This window comes from Diprion similis, chromosome 10 (assembly GCF_021155765.1).
Source record: "Diprion similis isolate iyDipSimi1 chromosome 10, iyDipSimi1.1, whole genome shotgun sequence".
Taxonomy (NCBI): Eukaryota; Metazoa; Arthropoda; class Insecta; order Hymenoptera; family Diprionidae; genus Diprion; species Diprion similis.
The window spans coordinates 15,676,769-15,701,504 of NC_060114.1; the positions used below are offsets into that span (position 1 = coordinate 15,676,769).

A 24,736-nucleotide genomic window follows, 5' to 3' on the forward strand; every position below is an offset into this window, starting at 1 on the left:
TTCCCAGCTTTCAGTCCTAAAACACTGCCTCAGTACGGTACGTGATTCCGATACCTTAAGGTGCTTATAAAGACGTGTTGTACACCTCGAAAACGCGGGGATGCAAAACTCCTATACCGCTTGAGCGATCAGACTGAAACTTGGGCAGTAAATGCCTTATTTTGGCAAAAAGTGGAGCATCTTTTTACTTTTTCAACATTCGGAAAAAAATTTTACAGATTGGTTACCACCCACAGATATTGGCCTAATTTTCACAGTTGCACTGAATGGATCGAATTATCCGGTATGATGCCACTCGGTGGTGATGAAACACACATTTTGAGCCCAGTCCCATGAGATTTGATAGTTAAGTGACGAAATAGCAGCTGATCTGGTTTTCGATTACGAAGAACACCGAAATCTCATTTTGGCAACATTTGTTACCGACATTACGTGCATGTCGGTAATGTATGCGTGTAATGTCGGTAAAAAATTACCGGCATGCATGAAAGGTCGGTAACAAATGTCGCCAAAATGAGATTTCGGTGTACTTCGTAATCGAAAATCAGATCAGCTGCCATTTCGTCATTTCGCCATCAAATCTCATGGGACTGGGCTCAAAATGTGTGTTTCATCACCGCCGAGTGGCATCATACCGGATAAGTCGATCCATTCAGTGCAACTGTGAAAATTTGTCCAATTTCTGTGGGTGGTAACCAATCTGTAAATTTTTTTTCCAAATTTTGAAAAAGTAAAAAGACGCTCCACTTTTTACCAAAATAAGGCATTAATTGCCCAAGTTTCACTCTGATCGCTTAAGCGGTATAGGAATTTTGCATCCCCGCATTTTCGAGGTGTACAACGTGTCTTTATTTATAAGCACCTTCTGGCTTCGTGAATTGCGCAGGGTCCAAATTAATCCGCCGTCGCTCTTAGACTCCGGAAATATTCACCCTCGTGATTACGAATGCTGGTTAAAAACCGGTTTTTTTTTTAACTACCGCGATATTCTTTCAAATTTGTTTGAAGCGGTTCAAAGTGGTTCGTGACTCTTTTTTACCGTCTCGTGTCGTGTCGACGCGACATACTAACTAGACTTCTTTGAAGTCATTTTTATTCTGGATTGGTATTACAATAGCATACCTGATTTTGCACTTGAATTATTATACACGTAACAGATTGTCTGAATGTTTTATCACTTCTTTTGGTGTAAATAAAGATTATGAGATGTCATGTGATGTAATGAGAAGTGGAAAGGAAAAAGAAAGACAGCTCGTTAAATGCTTACTCTGATCGTTGATGATTCAAGATCCAGTTTCGACTGATGATTCTTCTGCATTAAAAGAGCGACTGTACTTTGAATCTGTGTCGTTTTTTTCTTAGCTTGTTATTTTTTACATCTCGTGTATTCGGTTCGTGCGCCGATAATGCGAAAAAGATGTAACGATCCGTGGAAAAACGTTATGCTCTCGATACCATCGCGCGTTCATTCTTCCTCTCACTCGGGATAATCGAATTCGAACTTTCTCCGGCTATTCCACCGCTGTACACGCATACATGAACAATTGTTAATGAACATTTGTCAGAAAAGGTAAATATTTCGCATTTGTCGATTTAGACAGTTTCAAACAAATTTCGAAACCATTTTTTTTATAAACAAAATTGAGTAAATAAAGAAAAACTGATCGGAATATTGAAATCTTTTCATTTCTATGATTTTAAAATTGGCAACTCTAAGCAAATTTTTTATGAAAAATCATCGGTGATTAAGTTCTTTTGGGTCTTTTAATGGTTTGATGAAAAAAAATAAAAATAAAATAGGAAACAAATTCAAAACAAGTTACAACTTCAAAGATTTATCCCTAGATCATGACTGCGAAATTGTAGTAAAATCTTGAACGATTTTACTTACTTTTAATGACTATTACAATATCAAAATAATAGGTGAAAAATTATGAAGATTTCTGACACGCAGATCTCGCAAAGCACCTGCCTCCATACTCTTATATTATAATGTACATAATACCGTAGTATTTTTGCATTATATATACCTATATACGTAGATCGAATAATTTTCCTGAGAGAGATCGGCGAGTCTAGGCGGTCTGAAGCATCAGACGGACGGAGGACTGCCGGTTATGTAGAACCTGAATAACTCAAGCGCAGTTGCAGACGTCAGAGTTCTGCTTGATATTTCAATATGAATGGAATAATGCATTTTGGCGGTGGGTGGCTGGATCTGGTGGACGACGACGCCGGGCGTCGCGTCGCGTCGCGTCGCGTCGCTACGACGTCCCTTATAACGTATAGCACGGTACAGTAAGTCGGGTTCATTTGAATTCAGCGCTTGGACTGAATTTTAAATTAACCCGAATTATCTTAATAAGGATCCGTCGCCGCGACGCTGCCATGCCGCTTCCTCCTCCTCCTCCTTCCCCTCCTCCTCGTCATTCCATTGCTGCACTCACTCCCTTCCTACCTCAATTTGTATGCATTGAATTTAAAGCAATGCGCATTTCCAGCCAATCAATTACACCCCCACCCCCACCCCCACCCCACTGTTCAACCTTTTACCGGACGTCCAGGCAGCGTAAACCGCGAAACGACCGCGAGACACCAACGCGGGAAAAATTTTATTATCCCCAAATTTCGACGCCCACGGTTAGATGATGGAAAGCTGAGCCAGACTCGTTCTCCGATTTTTTAAATGGATTTTCATCGCACGTGAAAAAAAAAAAAAAAAAAAAAAAAAAAACTTTTGCTTCCGTCGAATATGGCGCTCTAGAATTTCGATCAATCAATAAATTTTATTCAATTTTTTACACACTCTCGCGATAATATTGAAAACGGTTTAGATAATAAAGTTATCGAAATTTATACGAACTTACAATCAGACCATCGGGCATTAATACTTATGTCGAAAAATATTCATAAAATGGATAGGATAAAGATTCGTAGAACATTTATATACAAATTGCTGTGAAATGAATAAAATAAGAAAGTAGAAAAAAATTTTATGAAAAATAATGGAATCTATTTATAAATAACAGCTAATAATAAAAAATAATAACGACGTGTAATTTTAATCGTACTTTACGGTACTTCCAGTAATTGTATATACATATTGGTTTGTAAAGTTTTACGGCTTGTCATTTTTTTTTTGTTCTTCTCTTTAGTCTGTCTTCTGGTTCAATAAAGATCCGTCATTTCTGTTTTTTCAGATTTAGCATATCTCGCATTTTTTCCAACCCCCCCCCCCCCCCCCCATCGACCTTCCGAATCAAACCGGCTGCTCGTATAATCTTGTGTTTTTTTTCCCCGATCGTTATTCGCCGTATTTGGCTTCTGTCGTGGATTCGCTGGCTAGCTTTCAAATCACGTCGGGGCTTTTCCACCCCCGGGTGGCTCATCAACATGTACATCAGGCATTGAAATTTAAAGACATTGAAATTTAGCCTCCGGGACGACGAAAATAATTTTTGCGATGTCCCCGTGGCGTATTTACTTCTTTGATTAGGACTTTTTCGTTCTTACTCTCTTGTCGTAAAACGGAAGAGGAAACAAGTCAGAATAGGTCTTACTGACTGAGTCAAGAGTTATAGAAAGAAAGAAAGAAAGAAAGAAATGTCCAGCAATGTTATTTTGTTTACGCGCAAATCGCAGTGGATATGAATAAAAAAATATTTCTACTTTGCAACATGGAATCGACGTGAGTTCATTGAAACTACACAAGCAGCCAAAATCATTTCTCCTATACAGTAAGAACGTTGTTTCATTTTTTAGTTTTTTCTCTTTTCTCTCCTTGCCCAACTTTCGGTTTAGATTATACGACTCGTTCTTCTTTTATGATAATGCATTCGTCATTCGATGGAATCATTCTACGTCAATTCTCTGAGTGATGTATGTCCGATGGTATTTGATTCGGAAATTCGAAAGACATGAGGGATCGACAAGTCATGGATCGACGCGGAAATAAATCAGTTGAAACACCTCGAAGGGTACGAATGTCTGTTCCATCCATTCCAGAGTCTGACGAGACCGATGGTCGATGATCAATGATCGTTGATCACTTCTCTCGGATGGTTTCTTGCTCGCAGGCTGCAGGATCGTATCGTGATACTCAAGCAAACTTGGACGGATTATGACGAAACGGAAATGGCAAATGGGACGGTGATTACTACACTCGTTAACTGATTACTAACTGCAGTAGTTGTAGTAGTAGTAGTAGCAGCCGCAATTGCCAGTAGGTCGAAGTTTTGGAACTTGTAAGTGAGTGAGATTTGTTCGGCTGTCAAGCCTCGAGCGATTCCCGACCTTTCCGACGTCCATTTATCCCACGCTTGGTTCACTCCACTTTGGGCTCGATGGATTCTCGTTCTTTTTCTCTCTGTCAGAAACTGTTTGGAAGGGAGTCGGTAAGTCGGATCACAAATCAAAAAACCCCGGAAGTCCAGGGACCTGTTTCATACTCAGGCGTGATCCCATTTTCCAAGGAGCTAGGATACGTGATATGTATATACTTTTCTATCTCAAAAGACCCTAGAAGCTTTTTACTTTTTATATTTTCATGCCCAACGCGAATTGTTTTCAACCATTTCACTCTTGTCAAATGTACACTGTTAAACCTGACTCCATTCATGCGTCTTTGAACTGATTTTGCATCGGTACAAGCCTTTTCTGCAGATATTGAAGGTAACCAACCAATAAAAGTATCTCTAGATTGAATTTAGGACGATAGTTTTCCCAGGATGTATTCGGATTCGGATCATCCCACGTGTATCAACGTTCCGAACCTATTTGACGTATCATTGTATCATGTAAAAATAGTTTTGGGGACTTACGAAGGATTAGGAGACGGTCATGGTGTGCAACGATGGTTTAAGGTGCTTATAAAGACGCGTTGTACACCTCGAAAACGCAGGGATGCATAACTCCTATACCTCTCAAGCGATCAGAGTGAAACTTGGGCAGTTAATGCCTTTTTTTGGCAAAAAGTGGAGCGTATTTTTACTTTTTCAAAATTTGAAAAAAAAATTACAGATTGGTTACCACCCGCAGAAAATGGACAAAATTTCACAGCTGCACGGAATGGATCGAACTATCGGGTATGATACCACTCGGCGGTGTTGAAACACACATTTTAAGCCCAGTCCCATGAGATTTGATGGTGAAATGACGAAATGGCAGCTGATCTGGTTTTCGATTACGAAGAATACCAAAATCTCATTTTGGCGACATTTGTTACCGACATTACGCGCATGCCGATAATGTATGCGTGTAATGTCTGTAAAAAATTACCGGCAGGCGTGAAAGATCGGTAACAAGTGTCGCCAAAATGAAATTTCATTGAAAACCAGATCAGCTGCCATTTCGTCATTCCATCATCAAATCTCATGGGACTAGGCTCAAAATGTGTGTCTCATCACCACCGAGTGGCATCATACCGGATAGTTCGGTCCATTCCGTGCAACTATGAAAATTGGTCAATTTCTGTGGTTGGTAACCAATCTGTAAAATTTTTTTCAAAATTTTGAAAAAGTAAAAAGACGCTCCACTTTTTGCCAAAATAAGGCATTTACTGCCCAAGATTCACTCTGATCGCTTGAGCGGTATAGGAGTTATGCACCCCCGCGTTTTCGAGGTGTACAACGCGTCTTTATAAGCACCTTAAATACGTATACCTAGGTAACTACGTATACCTAGGTAACTACGTATCGCATTATAGATGATCTGCAGCTGCGACGCCCGAGGTGGAAACCAAGATTGTAGAAAGTTATTTTCGGGAATCGTACCCAGCAACTCATGCTACGAATAATATCGCACGTCACACACTCACACACTCACACAGCGGACAGTATGGCGACCTTTTCTTCACGTCTACACCACCATGATGACGACGCACGAGGTGTGCAGTGTGTTCATACCTACCTACATGCCCATCAACCTGCCTATGACTAGCGTGAAAGTCACCTTACAGGCACATCGCGTGTGCGTTTCTCCGATTCTTTCGACTAACCCCGATTCTCTCTCTAGTGTTTGATGGTGTAACCTGTCTTCAACAAAATTGTTCGTCCATGATATTCGCGCGTTGTACGAGCAACGAATAACGATGAATTGTTGAACGACCTCTCGAAATCATTGCAGGGATGACGAAGAGGTCTGTTTTAAAAGCCACTTACAGTAGCCTCACATGCAATGGATCATGCATATTGGAACTGATCGATGACCCGAGAGAGGCAAATGCCACGCGCATCTTCAATGATCCTGCACGTTCTCTTATAATCGATTGTTATTCTATCCGCAAACGCGGCGTACCAACTCGATGAAATACCTCCAAACGGTCGAACAAGTATTCAATATTCATTGCCGTTTGGGTCGAAACGAAGCGGGCATTGAATCCCTGCGCAACGAATTTTTAAAGACATTTGTGCTTTAGGAGAGAAGAGAGAGTGAGAAGCCAACGGTGAGGAATGGTTGTGCAGGTTCATTTCTCGGAAATATGGTTGAGGTTATGTGGTGCGAAGAGGGCAACACATCGGGTTGAGATAACATAGCTCGATGGGCAGGATAATGTTTTTACTCTCGTTTCGGGGCTTGGTGCCGGTGCCAGAGGAAGACAATCGACGTGTTGATTTACCATCGGGTTGAATCCCCATCCTCTTTTCATCATTCTCGTTCTCTTCGGGTTCTAATATGCTCGGCAAATATTCCCGTCCAGTATTCTGTTTCAGACAACCGCAGATACTATACAAGCTTTACTTGTCTGTTGAAACGATGATGTGCGGAGATGTGGTTGTGGATCAAGCAAAAGGAAAACGAGAGGAGACTGCGAGAATGTTCTCAAGGATCCTCCTTGATCCTTGGAGCGTCAAGTAATGCCTCTGAGAGCCCGCACGAAATCTTCTCTTTATTCATGACGCATTGTAATTTCGGTGAAATGGTATATAATGCATATCAGCAGTGTCTCCTCGCTATGATGGCTTAAAAGTCTGCCCAGCTGAATTATGCCCACCTACAGTTCCCTAATTACCCGGCTGGTTGGATTTACACATCCCTACTGCCGATCCTGACTTGCGACATCTTTTTTTATCACCCCGGTAGCTTTGTACGGACCGAAACTTGAGCAGATTAATTATTTGCCAAAGCAGAAAGGGGAACCCTAAAAGAAAAAAAAGTTGGGAAACGAACCTGACTCCTTCTACAGATCCTTTCATCACCCTATGTTCGAACGGAGAGAGCAATAATACTTTTAGCATCTTTCTCTTTGGATCGAGATAATCTCGTTTGATTTTGAATTTTTTTATCAAGTTGATAAAATAAGGAACTTTTCAATTTATTCCTTTCCTTCTTACTCCCAAGTTTCTCGATTCATCACGCGCGCTGTTACCTTTGAAATTGAAATTTTACTCGAGCCTAGGTATATCCACCTGCCCACCTTTTCATCTAGTCCTCGCGTGACAAGCTGTTCCAGCGACAAGCATCGAACGTTTGTATAGCACAGGAGCAGGGAGTAAATAACGTTGTTGTTATATTGCCGTGTGCGGTGGTTTACAGATGCTTGGCTGCTTTTGCAATCGACGCAGTGAACAAGCGATAAATAATCCGAGGAAATGTACGCGCGTTTAGCAATAAAAGAAGAAGAAAAAAATTTTAATAAATAAAAAAAATTGCGAATCAATGGGACAAAGTTTTTTATACATCATGTACTAATTTTTTCTCTTTCTTGTTTTCATTTTCCAGGTAGAAAAGGGACAGAAAGTAACAACAAACAGCGCCTGGATCAGAGGCATCCGGTGGACTGCGGAAACGGAAAGGGAATCGAAGAGAAGCCCTAGGATGACGCTTTCAGCCATTAGCGACAGTTAATCCCGGAGCTCGTCTTCGCCCGGTCGTTTCTTTCAGTCCTCCTCTTCGCCATCCCTTCCACCCCTCCAGGATGTACACCTTCGCAGTCTTCTTCTTGGCCGTGGCCATAATCTTGGCCGGGACTTTTGCCTGGCCCCAGGAATCGGTGTCGCGGATCCACATCAAACACCGTGAGTTGATTTAAAAAAAAAAAAATGTTCATTTCTTCACGTCTTTGTTATCGATTATCTCAAGTACCGATTAACAGATTTACACGAAATTTTCACGGATAAGGTATAATTTGATCTATAAATTTATACAGATCTACGGATGTGAGAGAAACTCGCTGACGAAAATATCGACGAATTTCATCCTGCCGAGAAATTACTTCACTCTATAAACCCCGGCTCTCTTTTATTCAATTCAGATTCATAACTCTCGCGTTTCTCTTCGCGACCTTAGACTTCTCTCCCTCATAATATAACTTATACACCTTATTATATCCCGTTCGTTAGTTCGTTCGTTCGCCGCTATTCCTCCGGGGGGTGTAATAATGTGCTTTATATATACATACATACATACATACATACATACATACATACATATATATATATATATTTACCCGGTTATTACTATATATATCGTTCTATTCACATAACGCGACCCTCGCTTATGTACAGTCTCCTACTAGCTTGCTGTAGGAAATCGCGAGCTGTGCAAAAAATAAACGAGGATCTTAATTATCTCCTCTCATCGATCAGGCGATTCTTCGCATTCTTAATTGATCCAATTGCTTGCTGAACTTATAATATTTTCAGCGGTTTTTCTTTTCTTTTCTTTTCTTTTTTTCTTGTTTATATTTACAATTATATTTAGATATAGGTACTGCAGCTATCATTATTACTGTTATATACTATCATCGTTAGTATATATAATCATTTAACAGAATTTACTTGCGTTGGGGGGAGGGGGGGGGGGGGGGAAAGAAAATTAAAAGGTTATATCCTACAGCGGAAATCGACTTTTATTTCATTTTTTCGTGCTGAAAATTGAGATAAAATATTACCGTCCGTAATTTCAATGGATTTTTTTTTTTTTTTTTTTTTCTATACTCTCTTCTCTTTCTTTTTCTTTGCATAGGTATCTCATTTGTGCTATGGAAAAATTTCTATACCGACCATGCTGCGTTTGTTATTATTACGGGGTCTCATTTATATATATATGTAAAAGGTATAGAAAAAATAAAATAAAAATAAATGAAAGAAAATAGAGAGAGAAAAAAAAAAGAAAATTGAAAAAGCTTTCGCCCCCAGCTTCTCTCCGTTTGCATAATAATAAAGGTAATATAAATTGCTACCGCTATATGTAAGGGCTATGATGCAGAGAGAGGATTACTCGCTCGCATAGGTTACCTATATGTAATATATATACCTTCGCCGAGGTTGGTAGGGGAGTGGGTAGGTTAGAGGAACGGAATTGAGTGGCGTTATCGTTAAACGATAACGAAACGGGACGCGGTGACGGGATAGAAGGGTGCAAACTATTTTCATCTTACATGTGGTTATTATTTCATATCCAGCAGGCGATAAATTTCAAATGTGCCGCGTCATTAGCGATGAGTCACATCGATCTCAACTGTAGAGATTTGTTTTTCTTTTTTCTTTCTTTTCTTCATTTTTGTTGTTCCTTTTTTTTTTTTTTTTTTTATGAAATAAAAGACAAGTACAAGAACGCGAAATTCTTCAGTAGTGCAAACTTTTTTTTCTACACAGTTTGGCAAAATTTTCCAAGTTTCATTTTTGGATTTGAATTTAATATAGCTGTACGTGTATATATATAGGGGAGGGGTGGGGGTTCAAAATACTCAAATATGACTTCTGCAAGCATTATTGTACATTGTTTTGAATTTTGAAAAATTTCGAAAATTTTTCTTCCTTCCCCCGTCATCTGAAAGTCGTTTTTATTTTCTTTCGTTACGGTTGAAAAAAAAAAAAAGATTCAACGTATTCGAGTCCTTGAAAACTAAGTATTTCCTCAAGTATCCTGTTTTGCCCCCCCCCCCCCCCCCCATCCCCTACGTACGTACTTACACCCTCCATCGTCTATTAACGTTGTAATAGAAAAACAGCGCGGTGCGTGTATGCGGAAGTCGAGGGGTGGGGGTGGGGGTGGGTTGCAGAGCTGGGAAATGACTCACTCGCCGCGGTACAGACTTTCAACCCTCTTCTTCCTCTTCCCCCGGAGGCAGGAAGCGATGAGTCCGCGGAAAGTAGGCACGCCCTGAGGTTAGGCCGAACTGCTGACCGATGTGACCCGCCTTTGCCTTTGCCTTCCCTCCTCTGCGGGCTTCTTCACTCGGAAACTGAACCCCTAAATTGTCCTAACCGATTGCGGGGTAATTTCCTTACCCCCCTGTACCATTGGTCGCTTTTCGCTTTTACCTTTACATGCAATAAATTATGTTTTTTGATTTTTTTGCCATCACTTTCCGTTTCCTGTAATATGATCTAGCAAATTTGTCGTCGAGGAACAAAGTTGGGGGAAAAAAAAAAGTAACGAATAGGACGTTTTTGTGATTTTTAATTCTGTCATGTAGATTATTAATATATATGAAAAATGAAAAATTATACGAAGAGAGATTGAAATTCTTTGAGAATATATTATATTATCTAGTATTTATACGGAAATCGTTTATAAATACTATTCTATTCGGAGAATTGTATACGATCGTTGTGTCATTGTTAACTTTACCGTGCGTTTACGGTTTCTTTGGTGTGAAAGAATTGTCGGTTCTGAACAAAGAAATTATATTACAAAAGAGATGAATATACGTATGTATCTACGTATAAAAACGAAAGGAGAAATAAAGTGAAATAAAAAATCTTACTTGTCAAAGCTTATTGTTGTATTGACATTATATGTATATTTATACCCTCGAGTTTTTATCTCGCGTTATTTGCCGCACATGTCTTATTATTATTATTATTATTATTATTATTATTATTGTACAATTTCTATATTTATCCTCATTATACGTTTTGTTCGCGAGAATTTCCCGGCGAGAAAGAAACGTTCGGACGTATGAAATTCAACGTCGACCTTCGAATTCCGTTCTGGTGGTGATAAATGGTTTTTTATTTTTTTTTCAAATTATTATCATTGTTCATATTATTAGCGCCGTATTTGCGAATCTTACAAGTTTCATTCCGCGTATGGAAACAGGTTTTTCGTTATCGTAACCACGTACAACTTGAAACAATGAAATTCTTCGAAAGGAAACCCGAATACTTTTGTTCACCGAAAAAGGATACAAATAATCTAAAAAAAAAGTGATTTAACAAACAAACATCTTGTAGATGTAACAGAAGTTTCATTTCACAGGCAAGGTCTTAATAATTGCTGATCGAAAATAGATAGTTTAAAAAAAAAAAAACGTATCAGGGCTTAATAGCAACTCGTTTGGGGAAATTTTATATAAAATGGAGAAATCAAATGCGATAAAATTGCATATCTCTATGCATGTAATACGTATACCAACTATGTACATTGTACACATAAGGACATTAATTCAGAGACGGTTAGTTTTCCGGTTAGTATCACCTCCAAATTGGGCAGCGCCGGTGACTATATTCTCCACTAATTTGATTTTGCCCCCCCCCCCCCCCCCCCCCCCCCAATCTCATTTTCGATACATACTCGTTTTTTCTCTTCTTGACTTGCAAAACGCGACAAATTATACAATCCTTGAATGGTAAAAACGAAAAAAAAATTTAATTGTTACAAAACATGATCGATTTTTCCAAAATTTGAGAATGATGAATTGAAAATCACCCGAGAAATTATCGCCACGTTGATAAAGATGGGCGTGAGGGTTGGCCGGAAATGCCTAACCTTTTTAATACATGTACAGAAAAGTTTGTGTGTGCACGACCCTTGGAGGAGGTTTCGACCCTTGAACTATTAGAGCCGCTCGATGCTGGTGCTACTGCCGCTCGAGTCGACTTACAACCTTGCGATCCAAACCTGTGCAACGGTTGGTTTAACGGCTGATTCATCCGGCTAATAAGCGGGCAATCTATCGCAAATCTTCGTCACGCAGTTGGGTCATAACAGAGGAGAGAACAGCTCAGTCAGAACTCGCATATCGATCTCACAGGCATGGCTTTATGTCGAGCATCGTCGTGACCGGGAAGTCGTGACTCCACGAGACTGACTCTTGACTCGTGACTAATTTTCATTACGTGGCACCGTGCTTCCGAGTATTTCAACCCTCCCCCACCCCTCACACTTATCGTGTATTCATAATTTACGCCAACCCTCTGGTCACGTATGTGGGTGGTATGGTTCGGTTCCAACCGTGCATGAATTACGATTAGAATGATTATAGGAACGACGATGGTGAAGAAGGAGTATGACGTCGTGTCAAGCTAGAGACTCTCTGCAAACCAGCAATTAGCGAAGAGAGTAACGCGCTCTTGTCATCATTCTATTCATACTGGTTCGTTGGTTGGTGGTATGGATGGTTTTCCGTCACCGTAAATTCCCGCGTAAAGTAAGAAAAGAGATGAGATGAGGAAGCGAGAGGTAGAGATAGTGGAGCTGAAATCACCGCCTGACTTTGCTGGGTGGTTACATAAACCTTCCCGCTGAAGCAAGGCAACACCTTACGATTAGATCTCTCTCTCCCCCCCCCCCCCCCCTTTTGTTATCGCGATCGGTACACACGTCGCTGATGCAGCCCTCGTACTGTATGTGTGTATTAAGGTGTAGCTGGTCGTCTTCCCAGGGAACTTATGACTGAGGACTACGCCTCCGTCGCCTTCATGGGCATCTATGTTAGGTATACACGATTTTAGGCACCAGATAATACACAAGTCTCTACCGTCTGACCTAGGCGTGTAGTAGAATTGAACCGGCAAAAGTAGGTCGTCGTGTTATTAGACGAACAAACTGGATCTCAACCTTTTTTAATGACGTGTGCGACGATTGAGAGCTGCACCTTCTTCGTCTTCCTCACGCGCATACCAAGCTGTTTAAAACACCCGCGTCAAAGCTAGACTAATATTGCTGAACAAGTGTCTTCGTTTGTCCTGTAACTGGAATCATCATCAAACAAGATTCAGGCCATTCATGGAAACTTTGAATTGTTCAAAGATAGAGCCATTCCGAATGCTCATTGTCTTGGACAGACAGTCAGGAATTAGCGGAATGTCGTTTCTGGACGGTACAACCAATCATTCGTCACTAGTGTCTGTAATTTCTAATGGTACCGCTCCAGCTACTCCAATTCATGATCAAGTCCGAAGTTATGCGCTGACCAGAAAAACAGCTGCGCTAATATTTGGCCCCCAAGATGCATTAACGCGGGTTTAACCATCGGGTAATCCACTTGACCGTAACCCAAGTAATTTTACCTACACACACGTATACGCATGTACCTATATATGTAAGCTCGACTGGTGTGCAGAGTGAATAAGTGTCGTAATTATTATCACTATACTGGAGTTAGAATTTGTGATGTTCTGCTTCTCCTCCCGCGGGATGGTGAACGGCGAGTGACATGCTCGTGTCATCAGACGTGTATGTGTGTGTGTGCCTGCGTGTAATGATGGTCTCGACGCCACTCCAGAAGCACACACTCCATGCCACGCATGGCTAACGAATTCCACCTGCACGAGTTATGCGGTACACTGGGGGACCAGCTTGGCGAGATATTCGCGACAAGCCGAGGACAGCTGACTGACTGACGTCCTGGTATGCGACATCCTTCCTACTACAAACACGTGTTGCCACAATCCTCATGCCCCGCCGCAATTCCGGTGGTATGACGCCTCAGGCAGGACCAACGTTCCGTTGTTCTTCTCGTAGCCCTTTTTTATTTCATTTCATTTTCATCCGGATCCGAGTAAGCTGTGACTTCTTGGCTCTCACTTAAGAAGATGAAGATTGAAAAAAGCTGACGGAAATCGTTTATACTATGTACTCGGAATACCGCAATTGGAGTCACATACGGAGATGAGAAGACCATTTAGCAAGTCCCGATGACACATCGAACCGACTGCTTCCTCGATGAAAAATTTAACTACACAGAACTCTGATCCGGCAATTGGCACAAGTGATATTCAAACATCATGTGCTTGTTGTGTGCAAGTGACGCGTGTGACAGAAATTCATTTGCGAATTAGCACGTCATTCGGAACGTGCAGCGGGTAATAGTATCTCTTTATGCTTTGTTGTAGATGCGGCCTCAACGTTTCTGAACGTACTACAAATCGCGTCCTGATTACCCTTCGACGTATGGTAAAGACAGTAATTCCTTCACGGATGACCTAAACATACTATTCATTATGCATTAGGTATGATCTAAGTGTCTTTGAAACTCTGCACTTAAGTCACACTGACGGTAGATTATTGTACATTGGAATTTGACGAACCTGTAGAAATCATTTATCGATCTATCGCGAGATCCGTGTGACACATCGCTGCACGATGGTCATGAGTCAGAGAGTTCTGAAGATAGTACAGCGAATTCTGAATTAACGACAGTAATTGCCGCTCTATTACATTCTTTTCATTCGTGAGCCGCTGAACAGAGCTCGAGGAATTATTTGATCGATAGCCCGCTGACTGGTGGAGGACAAATTATTGTTCGCCTCCTACGTTCGTTGTCCTTTTTGCTGGCTCGGTGACACCACATTCTCCACGGTCACATATCTGCGAGTCTGGTATACATGAGGTGATGCACAAAGCTCAAGCAGCTTACGTCGCCGGACCTCATGGTATTCTCTTCATTGGGTGCTGGTGGCATCTCTCAGAAATTACGTGACGCTGGCTGGTAGTGGGAGAATGTCGAGAGCAAGAATTCGTGGTTTCATACCGCGTTAACGCAGCAACGTTCAGGTCGTAGGTCAGAATTGCTTTTGTAAAGGCGGTCGGTTGGTCGATTGGTCGGTTGGTCGGTCAGTCGGTGGGCCTCTATTCATCGACCGCAGTCTTACGACTAGGTTCTTATTGAGGCCGTGTCTATAGTACCAGAAAAATAGACAGAGATGTAAAGAAAGAGAGAGAATTCCAGATTAGATTAGATTACATTAGATTAGATTGGATTGGATTAGATCAGAGATCGAGTTGGATTGGATTTGCCACGATATTCTGGGAATTGATTCCTCACTGCAGATAACACAACGACGATGATTTCAATCCATGCCTACACGCATGATACAATTTTAAGAATTCTTTGCCTGAAGCACCGCAGTGCGGAACAATTAATGGAAGATAACGCGTTGCAAATACCTGAAGATAACAGAGATACGGGATTGCGATATAAGAGAGATATCTCAAGGTCGTGGAACGTGTCGCATCGGTGTCGTCGCTCAATTCTCTGTGCCATAGACTGCAGAGTTCGCGATAATAAAGACGGCGAACAAATGTGGCCTTTATTCTCCTTCTGGTTGTTATGAATTCATTGTAAAAAAATTCAGACGAAATTCTTCTATCCAAAAACTTGTGGGTCCTACGGTATTCAGATGGCGGACGCACTGTGTCGTCCAATCATGCGAGTGGCGTAGTCACCAGACGCCACCGACAGATGGCGCGTGGTTCGTTGAAAACGGAATTGTCCCTGGTTCGAAAGAAGCCTGAGGTTCGACGTTTTTGCTTGTGCCATATTGAGTCAATTTGTTTTTTTTTTTTTTTTGCCACGCTCATCGCGCGTCTACCGGAAGAGTAAAGAGTAATTGTAATTTTTTGTAATAAAAAAGAAGCTATCACCGAATCAGCGTGTTAAACGCGTGTTCGTATGACGAATGTACGGATGCAGTGCCACTGACTTGTGGCTGCTAGTGGAGAAGTTAAAAATACACCGCTGTAACCGCAATTGATCCTAATTGAGACTATTCTCGTATAATTTAATATTCACCCCTCTCACTCACTCTCATTTGTCGCGCACAAACTAGTGCTGAGCGCTCAACCAGCGTGCCTACGAAATTAGCAACGAGTTGAAATAAATGTCCCGACATCCACCGCACACGCTTAACATAAATACAGCATTATTTCCCACTGACGATGAGTCTACGTGTATCTTCACAGCCAGGGGTGAACAACTTTTCGCATTCTCGGTGCGCCTAATTCGAGGGGCCCGTTAAACTTGTTACCTGAGTCAAGGGAAGGTCCTCTATTCTTCTTCGAATTGAGTATGAGTATGAAAGTGCGGTTGATTGCTTCGAGAAATTTGAAGTTTGAACTTACTTTATACAGGGTACAAGTACTTCTCGGCTTTCACCTTTGTAATAGGCTCATTGACTAGATAATGTGCGCTAGTGTAACTGCTCGGTTGCTCACCCCTGACACGTCACGTGATGGCAGACTTCTGCATTTAATATCAACTAATTCTTACGGCTAAAATTTTTCATTTGTTGCCACCGGTATTTTACAGGCGTAATGTAGGTACGACGTCCATCATTATTTCACTCGTTGTCATCAGTCACACTCTTGGCGCAATCATCTGACTAACTACCTACTCACCTTATGTCTAACGTTATTTCACTCAATTTCGACCAATTTCGCGATGATGTAAGTGTAATTGGAACGTGCGAGCTAGTCCACGTGACGCCATATTGGTAGGATGATTAATTTCAAGGTTGAATTATTTCGAAACTTTTGTATCAAGAGATTTTTACTAGTAGTGTCGAATTGAACGTTGATTTCTGGTTTTCTTTTTATGTTTTTAGCCTTGAAATATCAACTTTATCATGGTTCAGCCGTAATGACGGATGTAAAAAGGAACGGAGGGTGAAAAAAATTGGGGCAATTTACGTAATTTGAAAATGTGATGCATTTTATTTCTTTATTACAGGTAGTGTTCTGCGTCGGCGAAGCGCACTGCGCAATTTACTCATTAGATTCTATTGTGGTCGTCCCGTAGGATGGCAGACGTAGGTGTATCGTGGTGTCTACCTACTGCTGCCGCGGACACGTAATACATATTTGCAACCCCGAATACATAGACGACAATGCGTCAGCGTCAAATTTGTGGTTCGCAATTCAATTTTGCACACCACTAGAGGGATTTTTCGATGTTTTAACCGTCCACTCGTTAATCCGTTCATCGACTCGTTATCCAGTTTTTACATTGTCTAGATAATGCTGCTGGTGTTTCGTGACGGGCAAATTCAGTACCCGAGCCTGAATCAGTCTGATATGAATTTTCTCACGTTGGGTTTAAAAATTGAATCGTTGAACGATAATTCAGAAGCTATGCACGGACCAAACCATCTTCCTTTGTATTCTATGTTTCATCTGACGATAAGACGAATCTAACGAGCCCTCGCGGATAAATTTCGGACAATCCAGTCCTGAGATATCGAACTTTGAAGCGCGGGACTCGCGCGAGTCGCGGCCAGTTGAGCCGCGCGATTCGCGTCACTCGCGCTACTCGTTACCTTCAAAGCTGGATATCTCGGCAATGCTCTGACCGATTTGAGGCTGCAAAGACTTATTGAATTCACCGCGACGTCAGTTATGAGGTGAATAACAAGACGTTTCTGTCACATGGTTTCGAAAACAAACGAGTAAAAATCGTCTCTGTGATGAAAAACCACGTTGTGTCGAGAACATCTGTATGTAGACATTCGGAGAGAAGGCTTATGGCTAGGGTTTTGAAACCATCCGGTGACCTTTTGCGCGATGAAGCCTCGATTGCATGGGGAAAAACGTGTTCATATTAACCAGATAAAAAATGTTTTCTTATTTATCATGCGTGTACCGCAGACGCGGCTCGTTTCTAACTCGCCGCAACTAACAGCACGGCACTTTGGGCGATAATCCCTCGGGATTTGACAACTGTGACAGCGTAACGCTGCCATTTTCCTAACCGTCAATTCAGCCTCGACGTAGTCGTTGTCATGATGTCACTAGCTCGAAGGCTGCCGCGTCCTTGCCGGAAGCTTTGTCTCCGTGCCGCCGAGATTCTCGTTCTAATTGAATCGCTGATTGGTTCGAGGAGACTCAAACATCCTCCGCAATTAAGCCACCGGATTCAACCCCCTTAGCTTCTCCCTCCTCTTCCCTACTGCGACTGGAGGATCGCAAATAATTGGAGCCCGGTCGTAATATAGGTACCCTGTCAATTCGATAAACATTCTCTTCTGTCTAACCGAAACCGTGACCGCGTGACACTTTATTAATTGTCACGGTTAGTTGCGTGCGATTCGTATTGCTTATTAGTGAAACACGCAAATTTTATTATTTTTATTCTACCGGGTAATTTTTTTTTTCCATGTTTCTTTCCAGCCGAATATATATCACAAATTTTTTATTTATTTATCACGTCGATTTCTTCTTCTATATATATTTCGAACTTTTTCATTCTTTATTATGTCACTTCCTCATAGAAAAATAATTTTTCAAGTCAATCAAAATTTCATTTATCATCCTCATGCAAAAGCTTTCATATATTATATGTATATGGGCTATTCCACGCCAACTCGACTAGTGTTAAACCCCGACCAACTCAAAATCATTTCATTTTTTTTTCTAACATTCTACTCGATAAAAAACGTGACTTGAATTTTTTTCAAATTTTTTTATTAAATCGTTTATTTTTTATAAATATTTGAAGTTGATTGCTTATGCGCATTTTTAAAAATCCAGCGAATGACACAAAACAACCCCCGTTAAGTAAAACGGGCCGAATTTTTTTTCTATTTTTCAATCACCTAATTCGGAATTTCGAAATTCTGAAACCCAAAATTATCCTTACTAACTAGAGTGGTGCATCATCGAGTTGGTGAAACCGAACATTTACAAGTAAATTGATCCTTATTTGACGCTTACGATTTTATCCGGTGTTAATTTTGGGTTTAAAAATTTCAAAATCTCAAATTAGGTGATTGAAAAATAGAAAAAAAATTCGGCACACGTTTTCCTTAAGAGAATATTCCTTTATCTTCCTTTGAGAATATTTTCAGACTTTTAAAAATGGGCATTTGCACTACCCTATATACATATAGGTATATATATAATTACACACACATGTATTGGTTTTCATTCTCTGCCAATCCCAATTAATGTCGAACGGTTCAAAAACAACAAGGATAAAAATGTGAAAGAAATAATCGGCTCGTTCCGTTCGTTCCGTCAATATAAAAGACAATGCTTCGATCGTATACTGTATATATACCTGTATACTATATACCTACGTGTACAACCTATGGTATACATATATAATGGTACATTCATCTGTAGAGACGTGTACTGGGATACGGACTTTGGAAGTACGGCGGGAGTAATTAGCGTGAAAATTGGACGTGAAACGAAAATCATAATTATAAAACAAGTAAACCGTTTGGAAAAAAATTTCAATTTCCTCGTTTCGGACGAAACTTTTTTACTTCTCGCGAAAATTTCTCAATTGTGGGAAAAAAGAAGCACCTCGTAAATGAAAAAGAAAGAAAAAAAAAAAAAAAGCAGAGAAGAAGCAAAAATTGAAAAACGCTAAAAACGCAAACGTTTCTCCACCCTAATTTGGAAGAGCGGAATTATTATCGAGATTGCGTCGATCGTTTTTGGCCGGACCCGTATAGTGATATAAATTGGCGTGCCTCGGGTTACATACTCAATAATAATATCTTCTCTCGGGTTTCGTGCAGGGCTCTGGGCACGTTTTATCGGAATGATAGCTACGTGTTTGCCTTGTGTGCCGTTTGTGCGTGTCGATGTAGCGTTTCCTGCAGCAAATGTTGCGAACCGGATGTGTGTTACAGAGTGCCCTGCAAGTGATGGTGGTGATGGTGGTGGTGGTGCCTAGGCAACACCAAGCAAAAGCCATTAACGGCTTTCGCTTAACTACAAAAGGTTCCATGGTGCAGGGTGCACTTTCCGCCCGACTCCTTCAGCGCATTTCGAACCCATTTCCATTCCCGTTCCCATCCCGTTCCCCTCCTCAAGCTTTTCTTCCTTCACTCCTTCTCACAATCGTCTTTAATTTTAACCTGCAACGGCACCGCTGTACTGCACAACCATTGTGTCTCTGTTGCTGTTCATCCAACTTTTTACATTCCATTTAGCAACTTATTCCCTCGCTTTCCTTTCATGATACGTATTACACGCTATCCGGACAGCATAAGACTTAAAGGCGTCGAAAAGACGTCTAAAGGTTGTCTTTAAGGTGCTTATAAAGACCCGTTGCACACCTCGAAAACGCGGGGATGCAAAACTCCTATACCGCTCAAGCGATCAGAGTGAAACTTGGGCAATTAATGCCTTATTTTGGCAAAAAGTGGAGCGTCTTTTTACTTTTTCAAAATTTTGAAAAAAATTTTACAGATTGGTTACCAACCACAGAAATTGGCCAATTTTCACAGTTGCACCGAATGAATCGAACTATCCGATATGATGCCACTCGACAGTGATGAAACACACATTTTGAGTCCAGTCCCATGAGATTTGATGGTGAAATGACGAAATGGCAGCTGATCTGGTTTTCGATTACGAAGTACACCGAAATCTCATTTTGGTGACATTTGTTACCGACATTACGCGCATGCCGGTAATGATGCGTGTAATGTCGGTAAAAAATTACCGGCATGCGAGAAAGGTCGGTAACAAATGTCGCCAAAATGAGATTTCGGTGTACTTCGTAATCGAAAACCAGATCAGCTGCCATTTTGTCATTTCACTATCAAATCTCATGGGACTGGTCTCAAAATGTTCGATCCATTCAGTGCAACTGTGAAAATTGGCCAATTTCTGTGAGTGGTTACCAATCTGTAAAAATCTTTTTCAAAATTTTGAGAAAGTAAAAAAACGCTCCACTTTTTGCCAAAATAAGGCATTAATTGCCCAAGTTTCACTCTGATCGCTTGAGCAGTATAGGAATTTTACTTCCACGCGTTTTCGAGGTGTACAACGCTTCTTTATAAGCACCTTAAGCGCTATTTTCGGGCGCCTAAAAGATAGCTTCATGTCCAAAACTTGTCCTTGGTGCTTCATAGAAAATGGTGCGTAAGACATCCTTTAAACGTTTTTTTGACGATTTCAAGTTTTGTGCTGTTTGGGTGTATTCTTTGCAGAGAGAAATTTCGACATTCCTCTTCGTTATTTTGACGCTTATACAAGTTCGACTTTCTTCTTGCAGGCGGGCTCGAATGTACGCGGCATTTTCATACAAAGTTAAACCTGTTTCTTTTTCCTTCTTCGTTTAATCTATAATATAATTCGATAAACTGAAATCCGTTTTAAATCGAATTTCGTTATTCATATTGAAATTATTATAATCCCGACACGTGTCAAATAAATCAGTATGCTTATCCATTCTTTCCATTTTTCGTATCTTCCGCTTATCTGTGTGTAAAAAAAAAAATAATGTTACAAACTGATGTTAATTTATCATTTTTTTTCTCTCTCTCTCTCCTCTTCCCCACCTGTTATTCTTATCGGTTTAACAAAATCGCGAACGTTTTATCGAACTTGATTCAAAATCCTTAATATTCCAATAATTTTTACCGAGTTTATAAAAACTTCGAATCATATGAAAGCAAAAAAGAAAAACAACAATTTCACGGTATGTATTTAAATATGTTCTGCTCGATGTATATAACAATTAGAAGTATTTTCATATTCTTTCTTTTCTTTCTTCCCCCCCCCCCCCCCCCCCCCCCCTTCCTTATGTTTCAAATGCGTACATACCAATGGATGAAAAAGGAATGATTGTGCCTGTGGGTTAGCTCATGTCCGCATAGTGAAAGCACGGCTCGTTAAAATCGTGAAGATATTATAATATGCAAACGTAGTAGACATTTACAGGCATACCTTGAGAGTTCGTGCATTGCCTTATTGGCTTATAGACTGCTTATAATTATAGGGGTAATACAATGTATAGTCGCGCTAATATATCATCTTGTGTAAAGTGGCCTGTAGTAGCTTACTGCATAAAACACTACGTGGGGTGGTGCTGCTGCGCTATTTGCGGAGTTGCCTTCGCCTACGAGATCTCGGTCTCTGCCTGTGTATGGGGTAGACGTGTAGAATAAGAATAAGAAGAAGAAGAAAAGAATAAGAACGAGATGAAGGTTGAAAGGGAGAAGAGAAAATGAAAATTGGAATAAAAAACACACACACGTACATTCTTTACTCTTGATCGCGATCGGGGCTGGATCTCGCTGCATTCACCTTCTCCATTTTCTTCTTCTTCTTTTTCTTTTTCTTCTTTTTCTTTACTCTAGGATTCTGTATACTTGTAGCCACACTTACATCTTGCTGGCTAGCTAGCAACCAGCTCGAAGAAAGATATACTTGGGTGATAGGGGGTGATGGAACGTAGGTAGAGGTACCTGGCTTTGAGATATAACCAACCGACTCTTTCCTCCTATTTCTCTCTCTCTCTCCTCTCTCTCTCTCTCTCTCTCTCTCTCCCTGCACACCTGGGTACGTTTATACGTAAATGGGTGTACACCGGGCAATGTTTTATTTCCGCTCATTTATTTCTTACTTTTCCCACTTAGTTAAGGGAAAAGGTAAATAAAAGAAGTTACAGTATGTGTATGCGCGTGTGTGTGTGTATAAAAACATGCGTTAGGAATTTAAAAAAAACGGGTAATTGCAGGGTGAAGAATAAGCAACGAAATTAACGGTGTGTAATTTTATTGTATCGTGGATAAAGCGTTTGTGTAAAATTTTTTTTACAAAAGTCGAAGCATCGAAGTGGGTGGAGAAAATTGGGAACTTTTATCTTCTTTTTTTTCTCTTTTTCGACTGAAAAGTTAATTCAATTATATTGGCAAAAAAATTTACCCATCGTAAAGGATGTAATTGGGGAAACTTTCAACTCGGCTGGCGATACACTGGCGAGTTTGTTGTTTTCATTCACGTTTTTTTTTCTTTCTCAAAAACCTTACGGGGATTCTGTATATATCATCGTATATATTAAAATCCTAAAATTTCATCTTTATCCACACGTTGTTCCCATAATTTTTCACAGTGTTGAATTCAAATCATTTCGTTACGAGAAAAACTTACCGAGTGATATTTCAGTTCTTGATTAAAGAAACGATTCGACTAATTCCGATCAAAGGACTTACTATACAAATATATATATATATATGGGGGGTTGGTTTACGACCCCCCCCCCAAGCCGTTTATTACTTTTTGTGCCTTTTTATCATCAAATTAGATTTTTTGTTCTTCTACTTTGGTCAAATTCACCGAAACTTTACCAAAACTTTAAGAAAAAAAAAAAAAAAGAAGAAAGTTTGGTAAGAATTTTTTTTTTAATTTTCAAGATTTTCCTCAGGATACGGTAAATTGGCCTGAAATAGCCTGAGTGAAAATTTGTTGACCCAACTTTTTTGGGTGGTTGTTCATTACGCCTCAGATATCTCACACTGGCCTATAATTTGGCAGAAAACTTGGAAAAAAAAATTTTTTGGGTAAATTTTTTAAGGGGGTGCCTCCCACCATCCTCTATACTAAAATAAGTTAAAGGAGGAGAGAGAAAAATGAATAAATATACAAATACAGAGTGTTATGGATTTATTTGATGTACAGTGCAGACGAAAATTCGAAAATACAGGATCAGGAAGGGTCAAAAAGTCGGCAATCAGGGGTGTGAAAATTTTTTTGTCGTACGTGGGGATCAATCGGGGATAAAATTTCGCCAACTTTCCTTAGTCGCCGCAGGTGTTACGGTTTCACCGTATACATATAAAAAAACTTCTCGATAGTCCCGAATAAGGCGAGGCGACATATGAAGGAAGACGTCAGACTGCGAGCACGATCCGGTATCGGTTTTGACCGGAATTAAATCCGATACGAATATACAGGGTGAGTCAATTGAAACACCGAGAACGAGACAAACTAAGGTTCGATGTCTAAATACGCAGGTACATTCAGTGAGAGTTAAAGTCACGACATGACGACAAGTGAGAGAACGTAACGAGACAAACGAACCTAATTTTTGTGTCATTTCGTGCTATCGTCTGCTCTTTGTTTTCACATCTTCATTATAGAATCTTATTCACAATGCTTACCTACATGTAAACTTCGAACCTTACTTCGATCGACACAACTGATCGTGAGTTCCTCCCCCATTTTCAATTTCGTTTCAATTGACTCACCCGGTATATATATATATATATACAGATATACACACATCTACATTTCGCCAAAAGACGACGCACATATGTTATTGGATAACGTCATGAGAGAAGGGGAGAGATTCTCTCCTCGTGAATCATGAATGAAGTTGTAAAAAAGTACGCCTCGTTTCCCTCGTTTCCTAGCTCACGGGTCAACTGGCGCTAGTTGACACTGCTAATTTCGCAGAATCAGCGGTGACGCGTTGCGGAGAACGAAGATCGAGGGGGGGGGGGGGGGGGGAGGACGAACAAACAACCGCGGAGTGGAAGTAGAGGTGACCCCCCCCCCCCCCCCCCCTTCCGCACCGTTCAGCGCCCTTATTCCCCCTCTCCGCCGCCCGTTGGCCCGTTAACGAGGGTGCTGCCCTCTAGGCAACAGCAGAGTCACGTGACACCGGCGATCGACTGCTGCAGCGCAGCGGCTCGAACGACGCGCGCCTCAAATTAGCCGAACAATTTTGCTACTCGGTCCTCTTTCTTGCCTGTTATTCCCACCCGTTGCATCCCCCTTGAACCCCTCGCCGCGCGATTCGGCGTCATAAAAATAATTCTCAAAGCTCTGAGGACCCGGGGATAACTGGCTTGCCTCATCCCACCCTTACTGTAATAGACCTTAATGGGTCTCTTTCACCTCTCCACCCTCTGCAACGTGTATTATTATAACACGCAGCCTGTGGACGTGTGTGTGTGTGTGTGTGTGTGTGTGTGTGTGTGTGTAGAAGGTTTTTTGCGGTAGCGATACGAAAATCTGGAAAACATATGCAAATTAGAGGAGATTT

The 24,736-nt window shown here is 40.8% G+C and overlaps 1 protein-coding gene across 1 annotated transcript in view; it reads left to right on the forward strand.

Moving 5' to 3' along the window:
• The window catches only part of LOC124411793 (semaphorin-1A-like), a 134,650-nt gene that overhangs the window by 32,735 nt on the left and 77,179 nt on the right, over positions 1–24,736 (forward strand). The window contains exon 2 of the mRNA XM_046891231.1: positions 7,720–8,015. Coding sequence (XP_046747187.1) covers positions 7,916–8,015 — 100 coding nt within the window. The 5' untranslated portion in view covers positions 7,720–7,915. The remainder of the gene's footprint in view (positions 1–7,719; positions 8,016–24,736) is intronic.